The sequence below is a fragment of the Diadema antillarum genome, unplaced genomic scaffold, assembly GCF_040938485.1.
Source record: "Diadema antillarum isolate AM-2024a unplaced genomic scaffold, OU_Dant_1.0 scf00000118, whole genome shotgun sequence".
Lineage (NCBI taxonomy): Eukaryota > Metazoa > Echinodermata > Echinoidea > Diadematoida > Diadematidae > Diadema > Diadema antillarum.
Window position 1 is genome coordinate 102150 of NW_027271007.1, and position 23463 is coordinate 125612.

A 23463-nucleotide genomic window follows, 5' to 3' on the forward strand; every position below is an offset into this window, starting at 1 on the left:
TCTATCTTCCATTACTACCATACAAAATAAATTATATACAATCAACTGCTCATAGAAGTCAACAAAACTAACTTTTCTTCTGTATGTGAACTTCTAAAAAGTTAAGTTCATCTGCAGCTGGTCGTGCATCATTATTTACATCATCAAGTCTGAGAGATGCCAATACAAGTCTGCCACAGTTTAAAGCAAGTCAAAGTAACAAAAACTAGAAAACGCTCGGAAAGCCTTGACCTCTGCCAAGCCAACAACTCTCTTCCATACACGCATGGAATTTCCCGATACATACATTTATAGAAGCCTTTTGTTACGTGATCCGTTTCCAGCTGTGTGGTGCCTTACCACACACAGAGCAGCTAGAAACGAAAGTTTATTGACCTTAAGTGCCAAAATATAAAAAAATCTATTAAAAAAACATGAAAATTCCCAAACCAAAGCCAAAATTTAACAAGCTGTTCCTTGTGTTACCATCAAATTTTTCTGCAAGTTTCATTCAAATCCAATTACAACTTTTTGAGTCATTTTGCAAACAGACAAACAAACGCCGATGATCACTTAACCTCCTCCTCCCTTGGCGGAGGTAATTAGTCCACAGAGCAAGCAGGAATGAATACTTATCCTGTCTATGCATGATACTACCGCAAACTGAAATCATGCTAATGTCTGAATTCATGCCACTTTAGGACTCCAGTGGTGGCTTCACCTACTTGGTGGTACATCATCGATTGGGACACTCACTTTGATGCCGTGGCAATGGTCATCGCATTCGCCTCTGTCTTGGAGTTTTCTGTGGCTTCACAGGCGGCTTTGAACCAGCTTGAGAACTGAGTGATGGGGTCTAGAGATGTGAGGTCGCCCTCGGTGAAGGCTTGGTGGCCAGCCTGTAACAGGATTGTGGATTTAGGAGGAAGGTGGATGGGGGATAGGCAAACAATATAAACCATCCTCCCCATAGAGTTCATTACAGTTTGCTCTCCCAAGTCTCAGATTGACCTGTGCACATATTGTAACTATTTCCTTGTTTAACATGAAAAAAAAGAGTCTTGCAACACTCTAGTGCCAGTATTAGTAATGACTTTGTGGTTGTTGAATCAAACACATTTTTACTGGTATTTTGTCATGAAGTGTATAAATCAACAGTCCCGAGACTTGTAAGGTGAGGCACAAGAAAATTCAATTTTTTTTTTCTGATTGTGCTCCAGTCATTAAATTTGACTTCGATGCAGAACCATGTTTATGTATGATAATAGCCCATGCTCTGTAGAAGAGATAGCATCACTTATAAAATAAAAATCAATCATAATTAATAGCAATATCATGATTCACAGAACAGTTTGCATTTGAGTGAACTGGTTGGCAACTTGTCTCAGAGTTTACTTTTATCAAAGCAAAGATCAGTATGCTATGCATTTGATTTCATCACTCACTGCCCATCCCCCCTCCCATTTACTGTTTTCATGGTAGTATTTTGAACACAATGATCTTTAAAGTAAAAAATTGATGCAGCTTGGGTACCTTGTACGCCTTTCGCATTCCAGCCACATCAATCCCGTTCGCGTCTGTTGGCATGTTGTCTTGGGTCTGTGAGTCTCTGAGGTGTAAGGCTGAGCGAAAGTTCCTCTTGAAGACAGAGCAACAGAGAAGTCTCGGAGCGGACAGGCGCGACACGTGGGCAAGAGCAGTCGGGACAACCATTCAGCTTCACTTGAAGGTCAACACTGCAGGAGAGAAAATTACACAACAAAGTTCCATGTCAGATGAGCCTAATGAGCCTAGTTTTACACTCCAGTATATATCTTTAGACTTAGCGGTGAACGTACGTTACATGGACTGACAAAACTGTCACATTTTTGTCAGTCCATGTATGTAGAGATTCATCACTAGATCTAGAAATGGTAGCACGTCCCCACAATTATGACGAAAGAGTTTAGCACGAGTAGCCGTTTTGAGTGACAAAATGAATGCCAACACTTCCTCTGATGATGACCAATTTGCAAACATGCCATGGTTCAGTACAAACAGTAGCACTCCCACAACTTGAGATATCTACTAGAGGTCTAGTACTAGTACGGTGTACATGTACATGTCATGGATAAGAAAGTAAGTGCCAGCAATAGATTGCTTGTTTGAAGCAATTTAGGGGCAATGTTATCTAACAGTTATATCATTGTATTGTAATTGTATTGAGGAGTAGCATTCACTGCATATTGCACTGAAACAGGAAATAACCTGGCATCTGCACCATCCCTGATGTAATTGACCCTCGTTATTGTTTACCTTGCGGACATGTTAGGTTAGTGTTGTCTCAGTAGCTAATAGACCTCTGCTCTCTCAGTCGTGTTGCATCACTGACCTTGGCTATCATCACAACATCACTTAAAATTTATAATTTTACTGAGCAGATCCAAGGCCCAGCCACCGCCAAGCCAGATGCGCCTGCAGCATGCAGGGTCTACGTGCGCCCAAACTCACGGGTAGTCATGTGCAAAGTGCAAACAAACGCATTATTGTCTCGCTGAGATAGTGCGATGCTTTTTACTTACCCGGATTTGTAAGATTCTCTCTGAAAAAAAAAAGCAGAATTCCAGATATTAAAAAACTGTACTGGGTATAAGCTAAAGTTCCTCTCTCAGTCGTGGATCAGCAGGATTATAAATAGTTAAACACACACTCATTTCTGCTGTCATTAGATTCCACTATTTCTCCAGCTCGTATCGCTTGCATGTGCTGGGCAAATAATATTAGTGGTCGAGCAGCGTAGGTAGCAGGGCCAGCGTCCCCGCCTGCGGGCCCTGCCGCGCCCGTGTCCGTCCCACAGCCATGGGCCTAGCACTAGGGTACGCTTACGCGTCGTATCGTATTGCGGCGAACACGCACCATTCACGATAGGCGCCTGTGGAAGATGTTGCGAAACACCTTCACGTGTGTACGCACATGAGCCTGCATTGTGTAAACGATAATCAACGTGAAACGTTCGAAGCTTCCTCTGGCCTCATCCGATCCTGCGTGCAGAAAAACAAAAACGAAACAAAACAAAACAAACAAAATCATAACAACTTATCTAAGCACTGGCTACACACAGAAGGTCATGCGCATTATGAATCTTTACAACAGTAGAGTATTCTGACCTTTTGTGTGACCAATCTGCAGCAATTACAACACATATTTCTTCTCATTTTTTTTTTATTGACAGTATCAAAAATTTTCCACAAAAATCATAGACATGAGCTAGCAATTAATAGGCCTATAGTTGTTCAAATCGTAAATAATTAAGTATGTCCCCAAAAGTAATACAATCGGACTTTCGGCCTTGATAACTTTCGAAATAATCAAACAATCTAAATACTATTTCAGGGAATGGAATTACAACTTGTTACCTGCATCTTGCGTTCAATTTGGTCCAGTGGTCACATAATACATGTGGATCTTTGTGAAGCATGTCATGGAGCCGTTCCCCCCCCCCCCCAAAAAAAAAAAAATAAATAAATAAAATAAAACAATAAAAAATAGCACTTGAATTAAAATATTTTGCTCAAGTTTGTTTGTTTATTTTGTTTGTTTATTTGTTTATTTAATTCATTTCATATTTCCACTATCTCAATGACGAGATAACAAAATGATTGACAATAAAACAAGAATACAAAATGTATATATTCATGTCTTTTGATTGAAGAAGAAGAAAAAAAAATACTTGACACAAATGTATATGGTCATATTATATGAAGATGTCACTCACAAGTAAGTATCCAAAATATGATGGAGCCTACATAAAAGCTATAACGCTTGTAAAACTGTTGGTTCCCGAATTCATAGGCATATAATTATGCGGAAAACGGATATGTTTGTCTTGACCAACTAAAATTATACCAGTACAAAAATCCATATTAAAGAATAAACCAATACACCACATGGATGTCGCTCAAACCAGACTGTATAGGCCTTACGGATCTCGCCGTGTTTGAAGAAGAATGAAATAACTTGGTGCTGCGGACAAAGACAAAAGACGGGGAGCATAAAAAAGTTGATAAAAACTTGACAGTGTGTATCCACTAAGTCATAGCTGTTTTAATTTGCGTTTGAAGGTGAATAAAGATAAGGGAGAAGTAATATCTCGAGGGAGGTCATTCGAATACTAGTATCTGGGTCCAGTAAATATAATTGTTTTAGTTGCAAAAATAGTGCGAGTACGGGGAAGGTGATAATAGGCATCACTCTGGCGAGTGGGATAACAGTGTAGACTTACGAGCGATTCCTTTTGAACATGTTGATAAAAACAGATGGTAATTCAATAGTTGTTATAGTTTATATATGAAAATTCCGAGATTATAATAAAATAGGTCTGGAATTTTCAGAATTCTGTTTTGATGAAAAAAAAAAAACAGTTGGTACGAGCAAAATATCCGGCGTTGTTTATGATTCTTATTGCACGCTTTTGAATACGGAGAAGGGAATCTGATAATGAGTGAATTGCATTTCCCCACGCCAAAATTCCATAGTTAAAGTGTGGAGATATTAAAGAAGAATATATACTCTGCAAAATATAAACAGGAAAGAAAATGTTTAAGCTTATTCAAAATTCCTATATTTCTGCAAAATTTTACTTGTAAAATTAATGTGAGCTTTCCAGGATAATTCTCGGTCAATCCAAAGCCCTAAAAAATGTGTGTTATTAACCTGCTTTAAACATAGATCATTAATATCATATTATGGGACAACATTCAAAGAATTACTGAATACCATATAATGAGTTTTTTCTACGTTCAAGGATGATTTGTTCGCATAAATCCAGGATTGCACATACCTGAGCTCAGTATTCATCATATTAATTAATGTAATTGGGTCTCGATGTGAAAAAAACCCAAGCTTGTCTCATCGGCAAAACAAATAAATGATAAAATTTGCGATGATTTTGGAACTCGTTTATGTATGAAATAAATATAAGTGAGCCCAAGAGGGAGCCCTGTGGGACTCCACATAAAAAGGTTTTAATTGCGAATCATGGCCGTTAATATTAACATATTGCTTTCTTTCTGTAAAATAACTCTTAAACCATTCTAAGGGCTTCCCGCGGATTCCATAATTACAAAATTTATAGAACAACATTTCATGATCTATCGTATCGAAAGCTTTAGAAAAATCAAGAAAAACTCCAATTATAAGTTCAAAATCATCTATAGCATGAACTACCTTGTCTATAAAAGTAAGGCATGGGTTGTGTTGTAATGTTTTCTGAAACCAAACTGAGAATCCGATAAAATGTTATGATTTGTGAGAAATTTTGATAATCGTGTGTAAACCAACCTTTCAAGAATTTTAGAGATTGAAGTCAACAAAGAAAATTAATTGGTCGGTAATTATTCACCAAATCTTTCTGTCCCTTCTTAGAAGAAGGGACAACTTTTACGACTTTCATCTTATTGGGGACTTTGCCATTAAATAAAGATTGATTAAGAGTGTACTGGCACGGCAACTAACAAATTAATTCAAATTCTGTACATAATATATCAATATGTAAAAATATAATCGTAATAATTGTTGTTTATGATTATCTTGGTAAAGAGAGAGAGAAAACAAAACAAAACAGAAACCCGACATATGTAAATATCATATGATTTATGATATATATATATATATATATATATATATATATATATATATATACATGCATATTGTGTATGTATGCACATAATAAACACGGTAACATTGTTATCATTTGGGATAGTTCTCTCTGCTTTTTGACAGTCTGTCACAGTCTGTGTGCGAGTTTATAAATGTAGTATTCCATTATTTAAAAAAAGAAACTCTTCTGTCAGTGTATGTCTTGGAACGATCATACCGGAGAATTATCCAGGTCAATGGAGTAGAAGAGTGATTTGGAGGGAGCGCCATATTAAGAAATAGCAGTTGTTTTTAATCTTTCTGTATACGTTTCGAAACGGAGCAACGACTTCCGGGATAGGCTATTATTTCTAGTAATCGTGTTTGTTCCATTTCCATACATAGAGAGCTGTGGATTCACTTAGTTAAACACGAGGTATGCAGGACGATGTGTCCAAGGCAAGGCAATACATTATATATCTTTCTGGTATGTGAACAGTGTTTCACTTTAAGCAACAAAACACATATAATAAGAGGGGATATTGGACATTGTTTGGCCGTTTCTGTGCCAGGGACTATTATTGTGCGGTGTGTACAACGCTATAATGGGATTTGTCTGTACCATACAGGTCCTATAGTGTTGAGTTCAGGCAGTGTATAGATGTAGGCCCTACTTTGAGGGTGTGACAGGCAATTAGTATTCAAGTTTCGTGTCATATTCGGAAAAATTTTGAATAAAGAAGATTATAAATTATAATGTAAACTCAAAATGAAACATGATTTACAAACTATTCGGATTTGACAGAGACAATCTATATAGGCCTATTTTGAACACCACTGCACTCAACAGCACTGTCCCCTGAGAGTGAAACTCGTCTTCATGTTCAAATTGACTGATTACAATAGATATAGGCCTAATATCAAGTCATTCAAACATGAGAAATAGTATATAAAACAGTCACGATATACTGTAGAATAAGCGGAATAAATATTAAGATTCTTAAGTTCCGCATGTTATATTAACACGAACATATTAATCTCAATCAACATAGTAATGCAACAGAGGGGATCGAGGCAATAACGCAATTTCTTCAGTATTCTCCAATTGGTTGAAGAAAAAAAAAAACGCATTCAAAATGATATGAAAACCCTCCCCTTGAATGTCACCATCGCTATTATAATTTAACAAAACTTTTGACCAACATGACCAATACCTATAGTATGCGAATAATAATGATTCCCTTTGAAATTATTGTCTGAGGGGTAAATATTGAGATGCGATATTTTTCTGACATCAGTACCTAATAAAGTCTCATTTTCATTTAATGGTTGCATAAAGATGCAATTCTAGTGGAAATAGTTTGTTAAACTTGACTTTCCATAAATTTATTTTTCTATTGGCAAGCTTCCACCGAAGGATCAGGAGGAAACGGAGGAGGAAGAGGAGAAGAAGAAAATGGAAGGCGATTGAGAAGAGGAGAAGGAGAAGACGTATGGGGTGTATAGGTGAGGATTTCAAGGTTTGGAAAGTGAGTCTCCTGTATTGGAGTATAAACTATCTCGTTTTATAACTATATGCTCCGAAAATAAATGAACTTCAAAAGAAAGAGAAAAATATTCCATACAGAACGATACAAGAACAATGACAAAAAGCGGGTAACAAATAAGGAAGATAAATATGACATTGTGAAATTTCATAATTTTTGGAAAACATTTCTTGACATGTCCTTATGAATATTCAAATGAGCGAGTCGATGATGTCATACCCTTACAATTTTTTATGAAAATGTTATATAATTATGAAATTCAGATTTTTTTTTAAAGCTGATACAAGTAAAAGCATGATCTCGAATACCAAGATATACCAGAGTTAATATTTGCTCCTTTTTTTTTTGGGGGGGGGGGGTGGTTTTAAGACAAGATGTACATTTATACAGCTGAAATAAGAGACTTTTGTCATTTCTGTATATGAAATTGATGAGAAATTATGAGAGCATGACATCGTCAACTTGATCATTTGAATATTTTAAGGACTGCATGGTCAAGAAATGTTTTCCGAAAAATATATGGGATTTCAAAATATCATATCTTCCTTATTTCTTATCCGATTTTTGTCATTGTTTGTATCGTGCTGTAGGGAATATTTTTCTCTTTCTTTTGAAGATAATATATTTTAGGGTTGATTTCCTATTTTTGAGATGAATGGTGGCATCGTCATCTGCGCGTTCTCGATGAGAAACGGTCTCGATCACAAACTGTCCTGCATGAATGTGATGATAGGTGTTCAGTCCAAGGATAAGGACCTCCTCACTCGAAAGGTTCAACTGACGATCCGGGGCTGGAATGTGATCTTTCGGTACTCCGGTAAGTGAAAGAGAGAACGATAAACAACGTTTGAACACATAAGATTACTCTGCTCTACTGTGAAGTAGAATTTGCTAATAACAGGTACAGAGGCCGGGGAATGACATAATCATCACATGAGTTATAACACAACGAATCACAGAAAAATGAACTCATCCACCCCCCCCCCCCCCCACACACACTTTACACACTTCAAACATCCCACTGTGCTTAACCAGGGAGGTGAGACAAAATATTCACCTGCCTGGCTTAACAAAAGGATTGCTAATCTGTGTGTGCAGTCCTAGACTCAAAGATGACCCTGGTCTAAAAATGGAGACTGTGGCAGCATAAGGCTTCTCATCTAGAGAAGGAAAGCTGATTGTGTGCACAAAAGTCTTTTCATCTCTGACTACCCAATCGAATCGATTACAATCGGAACCAACGTAGCGACGTCATCGCAATATGGTAATTAAGTCAGTGGTCTCAAAGAGCGTGCCAATACGTACCATGTAATAATGGATACAGCTGCAGGCATATAGCATTCATTATTATTCCTGGTGCAAAACTCAACGCGTTTACTTCCCTTTTTCTTAGCACTCAGACTCGTGTTGCACAAACAGTTCCATGATGGAAACTACGTCACCGGTGTTATTGCAGTAATGTATTTTCCGCTACAGATAGTGACTTAGTACGTTAGCTTCATCTGGTTTCGTCAATTTTTACAGACAAATCGCCTGCCAGTCTCTGTCTATAACGCATCTCACAGGTAAGCAACACCTCCACAAGCCGCGAACAGTACTATGGTAACATCGTTTGGAGTATGATAGGCAGGCGGGAACAAGGTGTGCCGATCACGGTCGTAATTCCTCCACCTTATAACTCTAATGATCATGCGCGCTCATCTTCATGGTTATTGAAATGACTCCTCATTCAATGTTTATTATGTTGTCGAAGATTTCTTATTCACCCCGTTAGCCGATAAAGCAACCACCAGAATGATTGATCTTGCTGGTCGTATTATGTTGATTCCGTGATTGACGTATACTGTATAGCTTCTTCTTGATAATATAAATTGCCAAGAGATCGAGATTGAGATCAAGAATATATCTTGAGGATGATCTGTAGTTATCTAAGACGCGAGCTGTGGTAGGCTATGGTATACTATTGTCATTTAAATGTATTTACGTAATGGTCCATATACTGTAAATATAAGCATCACTTTGGCAAAGGGAAACTGGATTTGTAAATCTTTGGGTTGGCTTACGTACCAGGGAGGTTTTCTTGGATCTCCCTTCTTTAATATTATACACCTTACGACAAGAATGTGATGTCCATGATGATACCTTCCTTATGGAAGTATGAAATTTGTTATGATCATAATAATTGTGAAGAAACAAAAAGATGTATCACAGCCTCTTCTGACACTGTTTTGGCAGGCCAATCAGCATGAGGGCATGACAATAAATATCCACAACCTAGTAATCTGTATAGAGTATATACATGTATACCTGGCATTTCGTGAAAGCAACGTTGTTCAATCGAATTTCCACTCTGAATATTGCAGATATTTTGTCGCTTTGTGACGTTTAAAGAAGAATCATCAATCACGTGACTAAAGATGAATTACTTCACCGATCTTTCCCTGCTATGGATAGCGTACTTCGTGGCGTCGTGTATAGGTAAGAATGATAACGACTTTCATACTAATCATATACTTCCGGATTAGGTCAAGTAAACGAATTCACGTTGACCTTTGTAGTGAGGGAACCCACAGCAGTTACCATGGTTACCATTCATTTTATTGTTACATGATTCTTAACAAGACATAGAAGGGCTGAGGTGGGAAAAGCAGGTTACATAATATATATATATATATATTATATATACATGTGTATATATTATTATATATATGTATATATTATACTGTTTAGTTTTAAGAGTGTTACTTTAAACATTATACACTTTAAAGCCACTTGACATACAGCATAACTTGTCACTGAAGGAATAAGATCAAGGATCGGTCAGGATAGGTATTGAATCTCTTACCTGTAGATATACAATGTATATAAGTAGTAAATTATACTGATATATTCAATGTTTGATTATTATACATATGAGGCGGCCAGGTGGCAGGGACCATAAAAATATAAAAAATGAAAAATGTCGGGACATCAAATTATATCATGTCTTGAAAACTTTATCTATCTGCATAGAAGTAAGTGAAGTATAGTATACTGTACTCTTTAGTTAGATATGATAATTTCATGATTTTGTGTGTAAGTGTCTTGGAAAAATATGTTCGCGCATGCCTCAATTCAGTACTTAATATCATGTTAGATTTAGTGATCTTAATTTCACATTAAAAACACAGTAAACGTGGTACTCAGTATTTGAAGATCTTTATCATACAATGTACCTGCCAAGTTCGACATGCATATATTACGTGTTAATTTACATAATGGTATTGTTTCGACGTTTTAGTGAATGATCATATTTTCCTCCACTTTTCTCGTCTTTTTCTCTCCCGTCAGTTCCTTATTTTTTCTGGCCGCCGAATTTTGACGGATCGAAAGAAAGAAAAATAGTGTTCATCCTTGTTATAATATACTATCATCATTAAATTTCTTCTTCTTCTTCTTCTGCTTCTTCTTCTCATTATTATGATTATTTTTATTATTATTATCATCATCATCATCATCATTACACGTATACTTATATAGATTATTGTGTGCGCGAGTGTTTGAAAAGTTACCTTTACATAGAGAAATATTGTGAAATGTTTCCCTTACCCAATGTCGAACACATTCCCATATGATTCACTCACTATCCCACCGCCATGGTGCATTATCTTTCTTTGATAAAGTTTCTTTCCGTCAACTGTGAATAAACTATGTGCCTGTACGCAGCAAACGCCGGGTTTCCGTTTGCTGATTTTCGTTTTGTGTCATTTTTTTTTCACTCGTGTTTGTATAGATGTCTCCCACTATCCTCATGGTATACATTATACGTCATGCGGCTACTGATACTGTTAAGTTTATCAATATGTTGACTCTCTGTTAAGAGAAATGCGGTTTGCCAGAAGTGTTAATGATTTGTTGGTGATGATATTACTTTTCAGCAAATTGCAGCGATCCGCCGTACGTGTATGAGGCCACGAATTACACCCAGTCCATCTACTCCCCAAACTGGCCCGGGAATTACCTCGATAATGACGAGTGCTTCTTCACAATTGTCGCCCCGACGGACACGGGTAGAATTCAAGTGAGGGTCGTCAACCAATCGATCGCCTGCTGCTGTGACGACGATATTCTACAATTCAGAGATGGTGAGTTATGAGGAATATAACTCTGATTGTTTTCAACGCGATCTTCAAATTCGATTGAAGGATTTAGTAATAACTGACTTTTGTTTCTTATCAAAAAAAAAAATCACCGACAATGCTAGGACAAATGGAAACGTCATGGCACAAACAAACATAATTTTCACAAAGAAGAAAATGTTATACGCAAATTGGTAACTCGAGGACATCGCAGCCTTCCATCGCGCCATTTATTTTGTGTATTCATTAAGCAGATGAGAAATGCTTTTTTCTTTTTTAATTCATGAATAAATGGGAACGTCATGGCACGAACTGATTTATATTTTCCCCACAGAAGAAAATGTTACACAAGCTGGCAACTCGAAGACATCGCAGCCTTACACGGCGCCATTTATTTTGTGTATTCATTAAACAGACGAGAAGTGCTTTTCTTGTTTTTAATTCATGAAGAGATTACAGTTTCCATCATGGAAATGTCATTGCATTAAAACTGTCATTACCCTTGAGAAAAGGCCGGACGAAATGTCCATCTTCTTTAATTCGTATCTGTCCAAGAAGGTCATATTATTGTAAATATTTGCAATCGCTCAAACAACGAGATCACTGCGTTGCATAATATTTGCGCTTGTGATTAGTGACAAACGTTGATTTACTTTCACACACCATGTACACACACACTCACACACACACACACACGCACAAACACACAATATGCTATGTTTGTTTGTGTCACGGTGTGTGTGTGTGTGTGAATGTAGGGGAATCCATAATAGCGAGTTGTCTAGTATCCCCACATCATGTAATTGTATTCCTTTATCGTGTATGGAGATCTACTGGTGTCCTTGAGCGATTGTCGTCTGGCCAATGTGATGAGATTCCAAGACTATGTATAGTGAATGCATAAAAATCCTTTCAATGCCGTCAGCTCCAACCATTGCTATAATACAGATACATGATCAGATGACACAGAGTGTAATGTGAAGAGTGGGTAATATGGCCATTGAGCTTTTCAACATTGAGTAAATTATAGGGCTTGCAAAGCATTGAAGGCGTGGTTGGACTTTTCCCCGTGGCATATATATATATAAATTATGTATATATATATATATGCATGGCTCGACACTAACTTTTTTGTTTGGTGGCCCGATGGGGCCACCAAAATCCTAAATTTCAAATTTTTGGTGGCCCGAGAGAAAAATTTGGTGTCCCGAAAAAAAAAACAATAAAAAACATTAAAAGTCCTTTTTTTAATGAGTCAAATATTTAAGATTTATGATAGTAAGAATTAGAAGTTGGACATATCTACTCATAAATAAACTTCAACAGACTTGCAACACTCACTCTCAGGCATTCATTCAGTCCTTTTCATCCATACTTTGAACAAATCTAACTGCTAATTTCAGGCGCAAAAAGTTACGAATTTATTGACATACTTTTCAAAATATTTTGGTGGCCCGAGGCGGGCCACCAAATTTGCCTTTTTTTGAAATTTGGTGGCCCGACTTTCATTTTTGGTGGCCCCGGGCCACCGGGCCACCGTTAGTGTCGAGCCCTGATATATGTATATATATATGTATATATATATATATATATATATATTGTAGCTGCTGCGCGTATTGGCAGTACTAGAAATAACAAGAATGATAGAGGATTTTTAATCAAAATCAAGGTAATTGGCATTTAATGCATTCCTCTATTGTGACATTATTATTGCTATTATTATATCATTCTTCTGTTATTTCTAGCACTGCCAATACGCGGAGCAGCTACAATATATATATATATATATATATATATATATATATATATATATTATGTATATGTATATATACATATTCATTTATAATTGCATTCTGTTGAGATATATATATATATATATATATATATATATATATATACAATAAAAAACAAATAAAGAAATGATTTCGTTTCAACTGCAGCAAATACAATCTTTCATCTTTCATCAAACGTCTTCTAAGAAGTGTCAGGGAGAGTTTTCTTTTTTAAGTTTACTTCATCTTGAAAGTTTCTCCCAATATTAAGGATTTTCCTCGTGAATATTTGTTTCCATGTCCAAACAATGGCGGGCCAACCGATTCGTGTCCCTTGCAATATCCAGTCTTCATTATCATACGCGCAAACAGTCCAAACCTTAAAAAAATAATACTGAAATGACGTATAGACTTAAAGGGATGGTATAGTATTGGTGGAGATGAGGATTGGGCTTTTAACTTTCTGTGAGATACCAAGAAACCACTTATGAAATGATACAGAGCATGCCAAGGAGTATAAAAAGTAATAATAATAAACATGCCAGGGAATGCAACTTTCATCAGATGAAAATCGGTTTTGGAATTGCTACCACATCCAAAAACAGTAAAACAAAGCTATCCTATTTGAAGGTGGGTCACACTTTTTTGTTAGGATTGCTCTGTTCTTGATATCTCAGCCATTTCAAAACCAGTTTTCATCAAATTAAAGTTGAATCCATCCCTCTTGGAATTACATGATTGTTCTTTTGCATTTCATCAAAATAAGATAAACGTTGAATCCATCCCTCTTAGAATTACATGTTCTTTTGTATTTCATAAGAGGTTTCTCAATATCTCCCCCCTCCCCCCCAAAAAACAAAAACAAAAAAAAAACCAAAAAAAAAACTGGTAGAAACCTGAAGTGAGGTATCAACAGAAACTATACGATTCCTTTAAACAATTACTCACCCGATATTGTCTCTTCATTTGCCAATCTAGGTGACAATAATGAGGCACCGGTCATAACTAAGATCTGCAGCGAACAATCAACGTTCTCAGTTCACAGCAGTACCAACAGTCTCTATTGCGAATGGAAGACAAATGGTGATACGACGGAGCAGGGGTACGAACTCGAATACTCTTATTACGGTAAGATTGACTTTTAATATTTTTTGTTTCGTTTGTTTGTTTGTTTCTTGTCTGTTTTTTTGTTTTTGTTTTTGTTTTGTTTGTTTGTTTCTTTGTTTGTTTGTTTTGATTTGGTTTTTTTGTTTTTGTTTTGTTTTTGTTTTGTTTTTGTTTTGTTTTTGTTTTGTTTTTGTTTTGTTTGTGTGTTTTTTTTTTTTTTTTTGATGGGCGGGGGGGGGGGGGCTCTTCTGTCGGCTATCCGTTTGATTTTTGCACATTCGTTTGCCTGAGTCTTTATCTTAAAGTTGTTAATAATAATGTGCAGTTTCTTTCACATTGAAGGATAACGCCATCATTGTACTGTATTCGTTGCTGGCTTTATGTATCATTTGCTGTGTGTGAGGAGTGTGTGTGTGTGGGGGGGGGGGATAGTTGAACTTGCTCGATGTAGGTATTAAACGAGCACCAGCTCCACACCGCTTCTCCCTCCCTGCAAGTTAATTTCTATACGCTCATGTCTTTCATATAGCCTAATCTATCATCAACAAACAAATTTGCCATGCATTTTTTTTTTAATAGAATATCGGGGGTTCCCCATTAGTCGTCCGTAAACTCACCATGTCAAAACATTTTAATGATTGACACATTTTTAAAATCTGTTTCAGGAATTTGGTGCTGGTTTAGCAGTGAATTTCCCTCAACGCTTCCCATTGATACCATCACGTGTATGGTATCAGTATTCATCCGGAATTATATGCCCCTGCATCTCACCCATGGATACTCATGCATAATTTGACGAAATAATGATAATAATAATAGTAATAATGATAATAATAATAATGATAATAATAATAAGAAGAATTATAATGATAGTAATTATAATAATGATAATAGTAGTAGTAATGATAACAATAAAAGTAACAATAATAATAATAAGAATAATAATAATAATGGGAGCTCCAAATTTACCTCATCGCCACCTACGACTGTGAGAACTAAGAACATCATAAACATTATGCATTCATGAATAGCCATAGGGTATGTTGATATTTGCATGTCTCGTTGCATTTTACCTTACACCTCTCTCATACTCCCTGACTTCGACAGAGGTCAACGAATCGTGTCCGCATGGATGGTGGGAACACGATGGTCAGTGCTACAAATACTTCGAGACACCTCTCTATTGGCAGGACGCCCTCGAGCAATGTGGTAATACAGGTGGCTTCCTCGCTTCCATATCAAGCGAAGATGAGGACAATTTTTTGAAAGGTGAGTGACCTCCAGGCCCAAGTGCTTTTCAGACTCCGTTCATGCTGAAGCTGGCTGTGATTAAACAAAGAGAGTATAAAATGAAAATTGGCCAATGAACAATAAAATGTATAAACTCGAATCTTTCACGATTTCACAAAATGGGAATATCCAACGCAAACAACCTCGCAACTTTTTTTTTGCATTTTTGTTCATTTTTCGTTTCTTAATGCAGGACTTTTTGTTACTTTTTATAAAATTTCACCTACGACCCTATAAAATGTTTTCGATTTTGCACCACACGCTCACAAAGCGCAAATATTATCTTTCCTTCGCTAGGTGTTGCTTGCCATATATTTGTATGAAAACTGAAGAGCAGGAGATAAATTTCAGGCTATGATTCTTATGCCACGCCTGACAGGTTTTTGACGCATATGACGTATGGATGATGACTGACGTGGGGCGGATTCATGCATCAAAAATGATCTATCAGACGAGTTTGAGATGTATTGAAGTCGGTAAAACTGACAGAGAATGAAATCCATCTTATAATGAATTGAATATATCCCACTTGAATCTTACAGAACAAATTTCGAATCTGACGCCAGGGAACCCTCCCTGGATCGGGCTGGATGATAGTGGCGAGTGGTCCGACGGTACCGAGGTGGTCTACTCCAGGTGAGTGGAAGTATCTCTTGAGTTGAATTTCGTTTCATGCCCAAATATCATGAAAAGACCATCACACGCTATCTGTATACGACTTTCGGTTGCACGACTGAGTGACTTTGGATTCGAAATAAGTCACAATAGCCTCAGAATGAATACGCTTGTTTATTTAAGATTCGAGGTCGGTCAGTCGTGCAACCATAAGTCATTTAGTGTGCGATGATGGCCAGATACACGTTTATTTTATACTCATTACTTTCTCCAGAGGGTGCTATTGTTTTTTCATCTTGTATTGTAACCTTTAGTGCCAAAACCTCTTTGTTAGTCCGAGTTCTCTATGCCGGATGTTACTGCATGGTGTTTCTTGATCAATGCTCTGTGGGCAGCGAATGAATCGGGCCACCCATTAATCCCCGGACTGCCTAGTCTTTAAGAAGCAGTATGTACATAGCTAGTTGAAATGAAATTGCTGGAAATAGAGCATTCATATTTGTTTTTTTTTTTTCTTTTAATTTTCCCCATATCCCACCAACGAATCCCCACTCTGCCTCGTCTGGAGGAAGCAGTAGCAAGTTGAAATGAAGTTGCTGGATGTACATAGGAATAGCATTCATAATTTTCTGAATTTTCCCATGTGCTCTGTATCTAGGAATAATTTTGATGACATTTTTCTCTTTTTTGTGTGCAATAAGCACTAAATAGATTGAATTGGATGAAACGTCTGTCACTCTCGAGATCTGCTTAAGCTTAAAGGACTTGGTTTTATTTCTGTTTAATCTGTGGTTTCTCAAAGTCTTCCTACGTTTTGCAGAGTGTACAACAAAAAGAGACGTATACGGACAAACGAAATAGTTAGAAAGAATGATTAAACAAGTTGTTTTGATAAACAATTAACTTAATAAACACAAACGCCATGTATTTCAAAGCATTTCTCTGAATAGTATCAAAACGTGCGTTTCCTATTCCATTCCAGAGCCTTTTGTAATAGAAGTCTCGGTTCCATTCGGCACTACAGCGCCATCAACGATGGAATTTTATAGCTAACCGAAAGACCAATGTGTCCGCAAATTACGCATTTGTACTTATTTTTCTTCCCCTCAAATTCTCAAAATGTGGACTAAGTTTTCCTTGTTATTTCATGATATCAACATAGATGTACCTGCCGTGTCTCATTTCCAAACCACTCTCTCTGTTTCTGTCTATTGTACAGTCCATCGACGTTCGATGTCCCTACCGAAAGCTGCGCTGTTTTAAACCCAGAGGAGAACAGCACTTGGTATTCAGAATCCTGTGCCTCCTTCGAGGCGCCATTTTTATGCGAGAAAAGAAAAGGTACGTTTTGTCATCAGGTATAGCGGCTTTTTTATATTCTCTCTCTCATGGAAGTGTACGGCAGCAGTCTATTGCTGAAATTTTATTAATCTTTGAAACGCATTATCTGTGTAACATACTTATGGATCAGCAAAATGTTAAACAATATTAGGCCTTTGTGAAATTGTATGTTTGCAGATTTATCCATCACTTTTATTCAGCATCTCCAAAGCTTCGTGAGGTTTTCAGGGACTAACCACTAGTCTTGCGTGCGTCTTGCGATTTGAAATATATGAAAAGACCTTTCACACGAGACTGCCTATTAGTCGCAGCTGAAAAAAAAACCCTTATATAATTTATGCACTAATGAGTCTCTTGAATATGGAATACCTCTCAGTTTTGATATCATATAAGAAGAACTAATTGAATCCTTGCATCTTGAATAATATGCAGACTAGTGATATCAATATTGCATGTTTGGAAAAGAAAAGAGAGGGAAATTAAATAGAGAGAGAATTCAAGAATCAAGATTACTAGATTCTCCGATTGCATGCCAAAGTGGGATAAGATAACATTTTGATTTTTTGTTGCCAATGAATGTGATATTATTCTTTGTGCCTGATATGTCATTTTCGTTTTCTTTGCGTTTGTCACTTTCGCTCAGTAGTGTTGTTGCTGAACTTCCTTCACGTGTGTGCTGTCTTACTGACACTCTAAACAAATGAAAATATAAAACCCTTGTGTTGAGACTAACCAAATCATTTCTGACTAATGTGCGTACATTATAGTTCGCGTGTACGGCCGGCATGCTACACAGGCAAACAATGCATTCCTGATAATCAAATAATGCTCAAAAGTAAAAAGAAATGAGTTATTACATGATAACAACAGCTGACACAATCGACATCAAATTGCCATTGGGTTTACAGAGAACGAATCTTACGGAAACATTCTCGACTTTCCTCTTATTCCTAAATGTTGTACGGGTACTTGTGTCCTAGACTGGCTTGTGCAAAATATATGTTGCGGACTTGCCTTTCGACAATGTTGTGTGTGAACATGGTGAACCATGCGCGAGTCGAGTCGAGCAAAATGAGTGGTCAGACGCTATCAATCGACAGCAAACATGACTTCTGCTGAAAAAAAATCTACAAATAACACGGAAAATACAAGTAAATAACCAAGTCATCAATTAACAAACTTCCTCTTTTTTTCCTGCCAAGACTAACCGTTGAAACTGTTAAATCAATAGTATTCGTGAAGAAAAGGAAGAAGCAGAAGAGAGAGAAAGACGGAGGAGGAAGAAAAGGAGGAATCAGAAAAGGCCGAGGTAGAAGATAGAGAGAGAGAGAGAGAGAGGAGAAGAAGGAAGAGGGGGAGGAGGATGACGAAGAGGAGGATGAACAGGAGGAGGAAGAGGAGGAGGAAGAGGAGGAGGTGGAAGTGGAGGAGGATGAAGAGGAGGAGGAGAAGGAAGAAGAGGAGGAAGAAGAAGAGGAGGAGAAAGAGGATGAGGAAGAGGAGGAGGAAGATGTGGAGGAGGGTATGGAGGAGGAGGGAGAGGAGGATGAGGAGGAGGAGGAAGAGGAGGAGAGGGAGATGATTACATAAAATAACTAGGACCAAGATGGGTACTGCCTTAGTAGTGAGGATGTTTCTTTGTGCCCAGTTCTTCGGAATTTTCCCGAGTTTTCCCGAGTCGCGGGGAATGAACAGACTATGGACTCCCCCCAAATCCCGAATCAAGAAGTTGCCAGCGATCTTCGCTCTCCGTTCAAGCTATAAGAAGCTTTCAACAATAAAAGCCCTCCACGTGACGTGCGCAGTCCTATTGCGCCAGATGATCATGATGATGAGTCTCAGAACGTTGTGATGGGGACAAATCTTATTACACTGTACTATAGACTGTAGCTGAATTTTCTGCTTCTGTCATCCCATGAAAGTGGTCATGTCGTGAGCCAAAATATTCAATCGAACGAGGGCCAAAAAAATACGATAAAAGGATCTGAGTCTCCCTGGGCGTGTTGTGTGCCTGTTATGAGTAATTCTGGTCTAGCTCCGGAGTCCTACTAAATAGGCCCTACACTCACCTTGTAATTTGTTGTAGTTTGCTTCCTTCGTCGTCTATCGTCTTGGGAATGGCTTTGGTCATCCTGTCGCTAATTCTATCTGTTCTACTTCTCCTGGCTGATAGCCTCTTTGGTATCCTCTCGACATCCTTCCCTAACACGAGAGAACGTTCTTCTCCACCACCCCCACCCCTATCTTCTCTCCCCTTTCTCGGTGTATTCGTGTGACAGCCCTCAACTTCCCTACCATTGACCTGTTTTGTCTGCAGACGGAGAGGATGAGACTGAGGATGAGGAGGAGGATGAGGAGGAGGATGAGGAACGTCAAAAATTCAACTATGGTTGGATGCCTGGCGTTATATTCCCCGTGATTTTCTTCTCAATCTACAATGGGCGTACGAAGTACTATTGGCATGAGAAATGCGGCTGCAATCGCCGCCGGTCAAATAGCGCCGTTGCCGTCAACGATCCCTGCACCGCCGCTGGAACGTCGTGCCCACAACAAGCGGGATCTGCTGGAATAGCTTCCGACACTGCTCCCGAGAGGAATGTGTATTCTGATCCCAGCACTTTCGCTAGCGCCTCGTATCCCAGACAAAATGGAACCACGTACGACAATAGCGCCTATTCGGCAGACTACTCGACCCAATACAGCACCCCTCCGGAGAGCGACCTGCCCCCACCTCCGAGTTACCAATCTATTTACGAGTACAACAAATAAGAAAAACTTTGACGTCACGCATGCCGCCGATATTTGAGTTTGCAGTGTCTGAAGCGTGCAGATTCACTGTATGGATATGTAGGGTAGAAGTCAGACGATGGTGGATTTTGTTTTTTTCTGCAAAACCGGAGTTAAATAAGAAATGCCACAAATTTTCAAGACTCATTATGATTCCAACGAGTAGTGATATTGGGCGTAGCCACAATACATACCAATTAGATGTAGTAATTATGCTATTAGGTCGATGTTCACTATCTGCCCCACTGGTTTGTGTGCACTCATTATCATTAGTACGTTAATTTTGGGTATTCTTTTATCATCATAGTGAGTACAAACTCCATCCCTCTAAAAACCTCCGTGGTACATACATGTAGACTAATATAATAAAACAAAGATGTGGAATACAATACCTTCTTAAGGCCTTTTATTCAATGTAAAAAAAAAAAGTACCGGTAAAATGCAATGAAGGTCTATAAAATTATACAGGTCAATGAACGACGTCTTAGAACATGAAACTGTCAACTTATTATCACCGTGTCACGTGTTTGCTTCAATATCACTAATTTGTAAAAACAAACAAACAAAAAACAACAACAACTGGTACATCTTGATGTTTCCTAACTCTCGTACTTTAAGTCCACTTTTGATGAAGCCTCTATCTTTACTCTACTCATTAAGGTCTGCATAACCATGGTTTGGACTTGAGCTTTAAGGAGAAAAAGAAAAGAAAATTAGTTACCATGGTGACTGTGATAATCATCTCGTCTCTCGAAGCTATACATCGCCGTGCCAGTGGTCGCTCATGAAGACCCACCGTCAGAATTGTACATAGGTTTTCATTTACCGTGCATTATAGAAAGTGTATTTCGCGATATATATGTAAATATACAATGTAAGTACTCTAGATATAATATCATGAGGACTGTATAGATTGAATAATGTATACACCGCATGACCTGACCGTGTTACATAACGCACGCTTTGCGAAGGAGCAAGATCATATCCAACCATCTTGAGTTCGTGCAGGCTGATTTACACAAGAAGTATTCATCTTATATATACAGTATTAAAATCATCTGTTCATATTCATCAGATTATCACGTTCATCTCAGTGACTGTCATTCAGCCGGTGTTTTCACTAGAACTACGTTTGTGTAATGGTACGTGTGTGTGCGCGCGCAGGCCTGTGTGTGAGTTGTCAAGTGATGTACACGAAGAAATGGGAGAGCTTATGCAAGACAGCCTATTGAAAAGATCATTCATTAAGACCATGATGTGTCCTGGATAACTGGAATTGAACTTGATTGTGACTGTAACTTTTCCAGCGCCGTTCTTATAATGTAAGCAAGGAGGTAAAAAAAAAAACAACAACAAACAAACAAACAAACAAACAAAAAACTAGGCCGCAGCATTTGTGTGGATGTTTTTTCTCTATAGGCTTTTACAATGCTGCGCGATAAAAAGAAGACAAGAAGAAGAAGAAGAAGATGATGAAGAAGAATAAGAAGAAGAAGACTGTAATTAAATGTAACACAGATGGTCAGCATATCTTGACTGGTGGGGTGGGGAGGGGGAGAAGGAGAGGGGAACTGTCAACCGTCAATCGACATCACAAGCCGATAGATGACTAGTATAATGGTGATCCTGTACTGAGGGATGTCTCATCTTTTGAGGTGGTGTCCAGAGGCGTCGTAGATGGATCTGTCTCGACTCTCATTATCGCTGGTAGAATTGGACATTTTAATCCATGATTTTGTTGTCCATCCATATGAGGAGACAAACGCCTGGTGCGGACCACAACGCTCGACACAATACTTCCTGCAGTTGTCATCCTATACAGTATGTAGCCATCCATCTCGGGAGTGTATTTGGACGTCAAGAAGCTAATTTCTTCTCTGAATATAAAATCGTGCTTCTCTCCTCTTCGACCATTGTCTCCTCACTGACACCATTGAGATGAGACGCTTCTTCTCACCTCCCTGCTTATACCAGGGAAATACTCTATCTAATTTCCCGATGACGTAAATCCAGGGTTAGTGATTACAGTGCATTCCCGTTATAACGAACCCGATTATGATAAAATTCCGGTTACAACGAAATAAAAATTAAATCCGCAACATTACCGACTCTTTGTTTTTTTCTATTGTTTATTTGTTCGGTTATAACGAAATTTCGAACGAAAGAAAACTGCCGGTACCGAGGACTTCGTTATAACGGGAGTCCACTGAAATACCCATCGCCGGAGTGGAGTCGACTGGCTGATATGCGGTGAATCGCGGTGAATCGAGCACGTCGGGTCATCACTGAGTGAACCCTAGGATCCCTTCAAAGCCCCAGTCATAACACGGCTTGTCAAGGATCTACACGATGATCCGGGGAGTTCCGGGATAATTTCGCCCTGGATGGAGCGTCGACGAGCGTTGATGACTGTACACACGGTATCAACACTGCAGCTACACGGATAAGGCCGGAACAGCACGGCATCTACACGGCGCTTATACCGACCGACACGACAACAACGCGGCGGCCACATGGACCATCCCGGGTTGCTCTGCCAACAATACACGGCAGTTCCCGGATGACGCCGGATGTTTTTGACCTCCAAAAGTTGCCGTGTTGGCCTCCCTGATGTCCAAGGATGCCTACGGCGTCAACACGGATCTCTCCCCGGATCACCCCAGATCAGATACGGGGTGATCCGGAATGTCTATGTGACTGGGGCAAGCAGCACTTGCTCAACGCCTTATCAGACCAGGGGCTACACTGAAGTTACTATTATAAAGTCGGGTCATCAATGCTTGTCGCGGTCCAGTTCGCTGACAACATGTGTGATCGTTGAACAGCGTCGACATCGACAACGACATCGTATGCCGTTAAAGCATAGAATACTCGCACACTGTCACGGCCTTCAAAGTGCTCTGTAGTAATCAGCACCTCGCCTTGTACAATTTTGACTACGAGAATATCTGCATCTCGCTCAGCTCTGTTCTCACTAGGGCAGGCATGACTACCACCCTCCAATACAAAGTACCAAAATCAACCAAAATGACACAGAGTACTCAAGTCGAAAATCCTTTTTTTTTTTCAGGACATGATCACACCCCCACCTTCATCATACCATCATCAACCAAATGCCTTAAGTACAACATAACAATTAAAAGAATGGAATAAAACGTGCTGTTCGTTTCACCAACTTTGCCTTAATAACATGAAGGGGATGATCTGCCTCCTGTAATGAACAATGCAAACTTAGGACGTGCAATTGAGCTTCAGAAGATCCATGCGTTTCGCATGTTCTTTCATCCCTAT

General features: G+C 38.5%; 1 protein-coding gene across 1 annotated transcript; it reads right to left on the bottom strand.

The window, feature by feature from the left end:
• Positions 1-565: 565 nt before the first annotated feature.
• LOC139719976 (pyridoxine-5'-phosphate oxidase-like) lies at positions 566-2712 on the bottom strand. Its single transcript, XM_071631355.1, has 3 exons — positions 2541-2712; positions 1513-1715; positions 566-878 (listed from the first exon to the last, which is right to left on the bottom strand). The coding sequence occupies exons 2-3, from the start codon at positions 1690-1692 to the stop codon at positions 732-734; spliced, it is 327 nt and encodes a 108-aa protein (XP_071487456.1). The 5' UTR covers positions 1693-1715; positions 2541-2712; the 3' UTR covers positions 566-731.
• Positions 2713-23463: the final 20751 nt, after the last annotated feature.

What these genes read in the sequence shown, in the direction of transcription:
- LOC139719976 (XM_071631355.1), bottom strand. Translation starts at nt 1,692, where the DNA reads ATGGTTGTCCCGACTGCTCTTGCCCACGTGTCGCGCCTGTCCGCTCCG. An exon ending in GAATGCGAAAGGCGTACAAG is followed by an intron (nt 879 to 1,512) that starts GTACCCAAGCTG and finishes ATCCTGTTACAG; the next exon opens with GCTGGCCACCAAGCCTTCAC.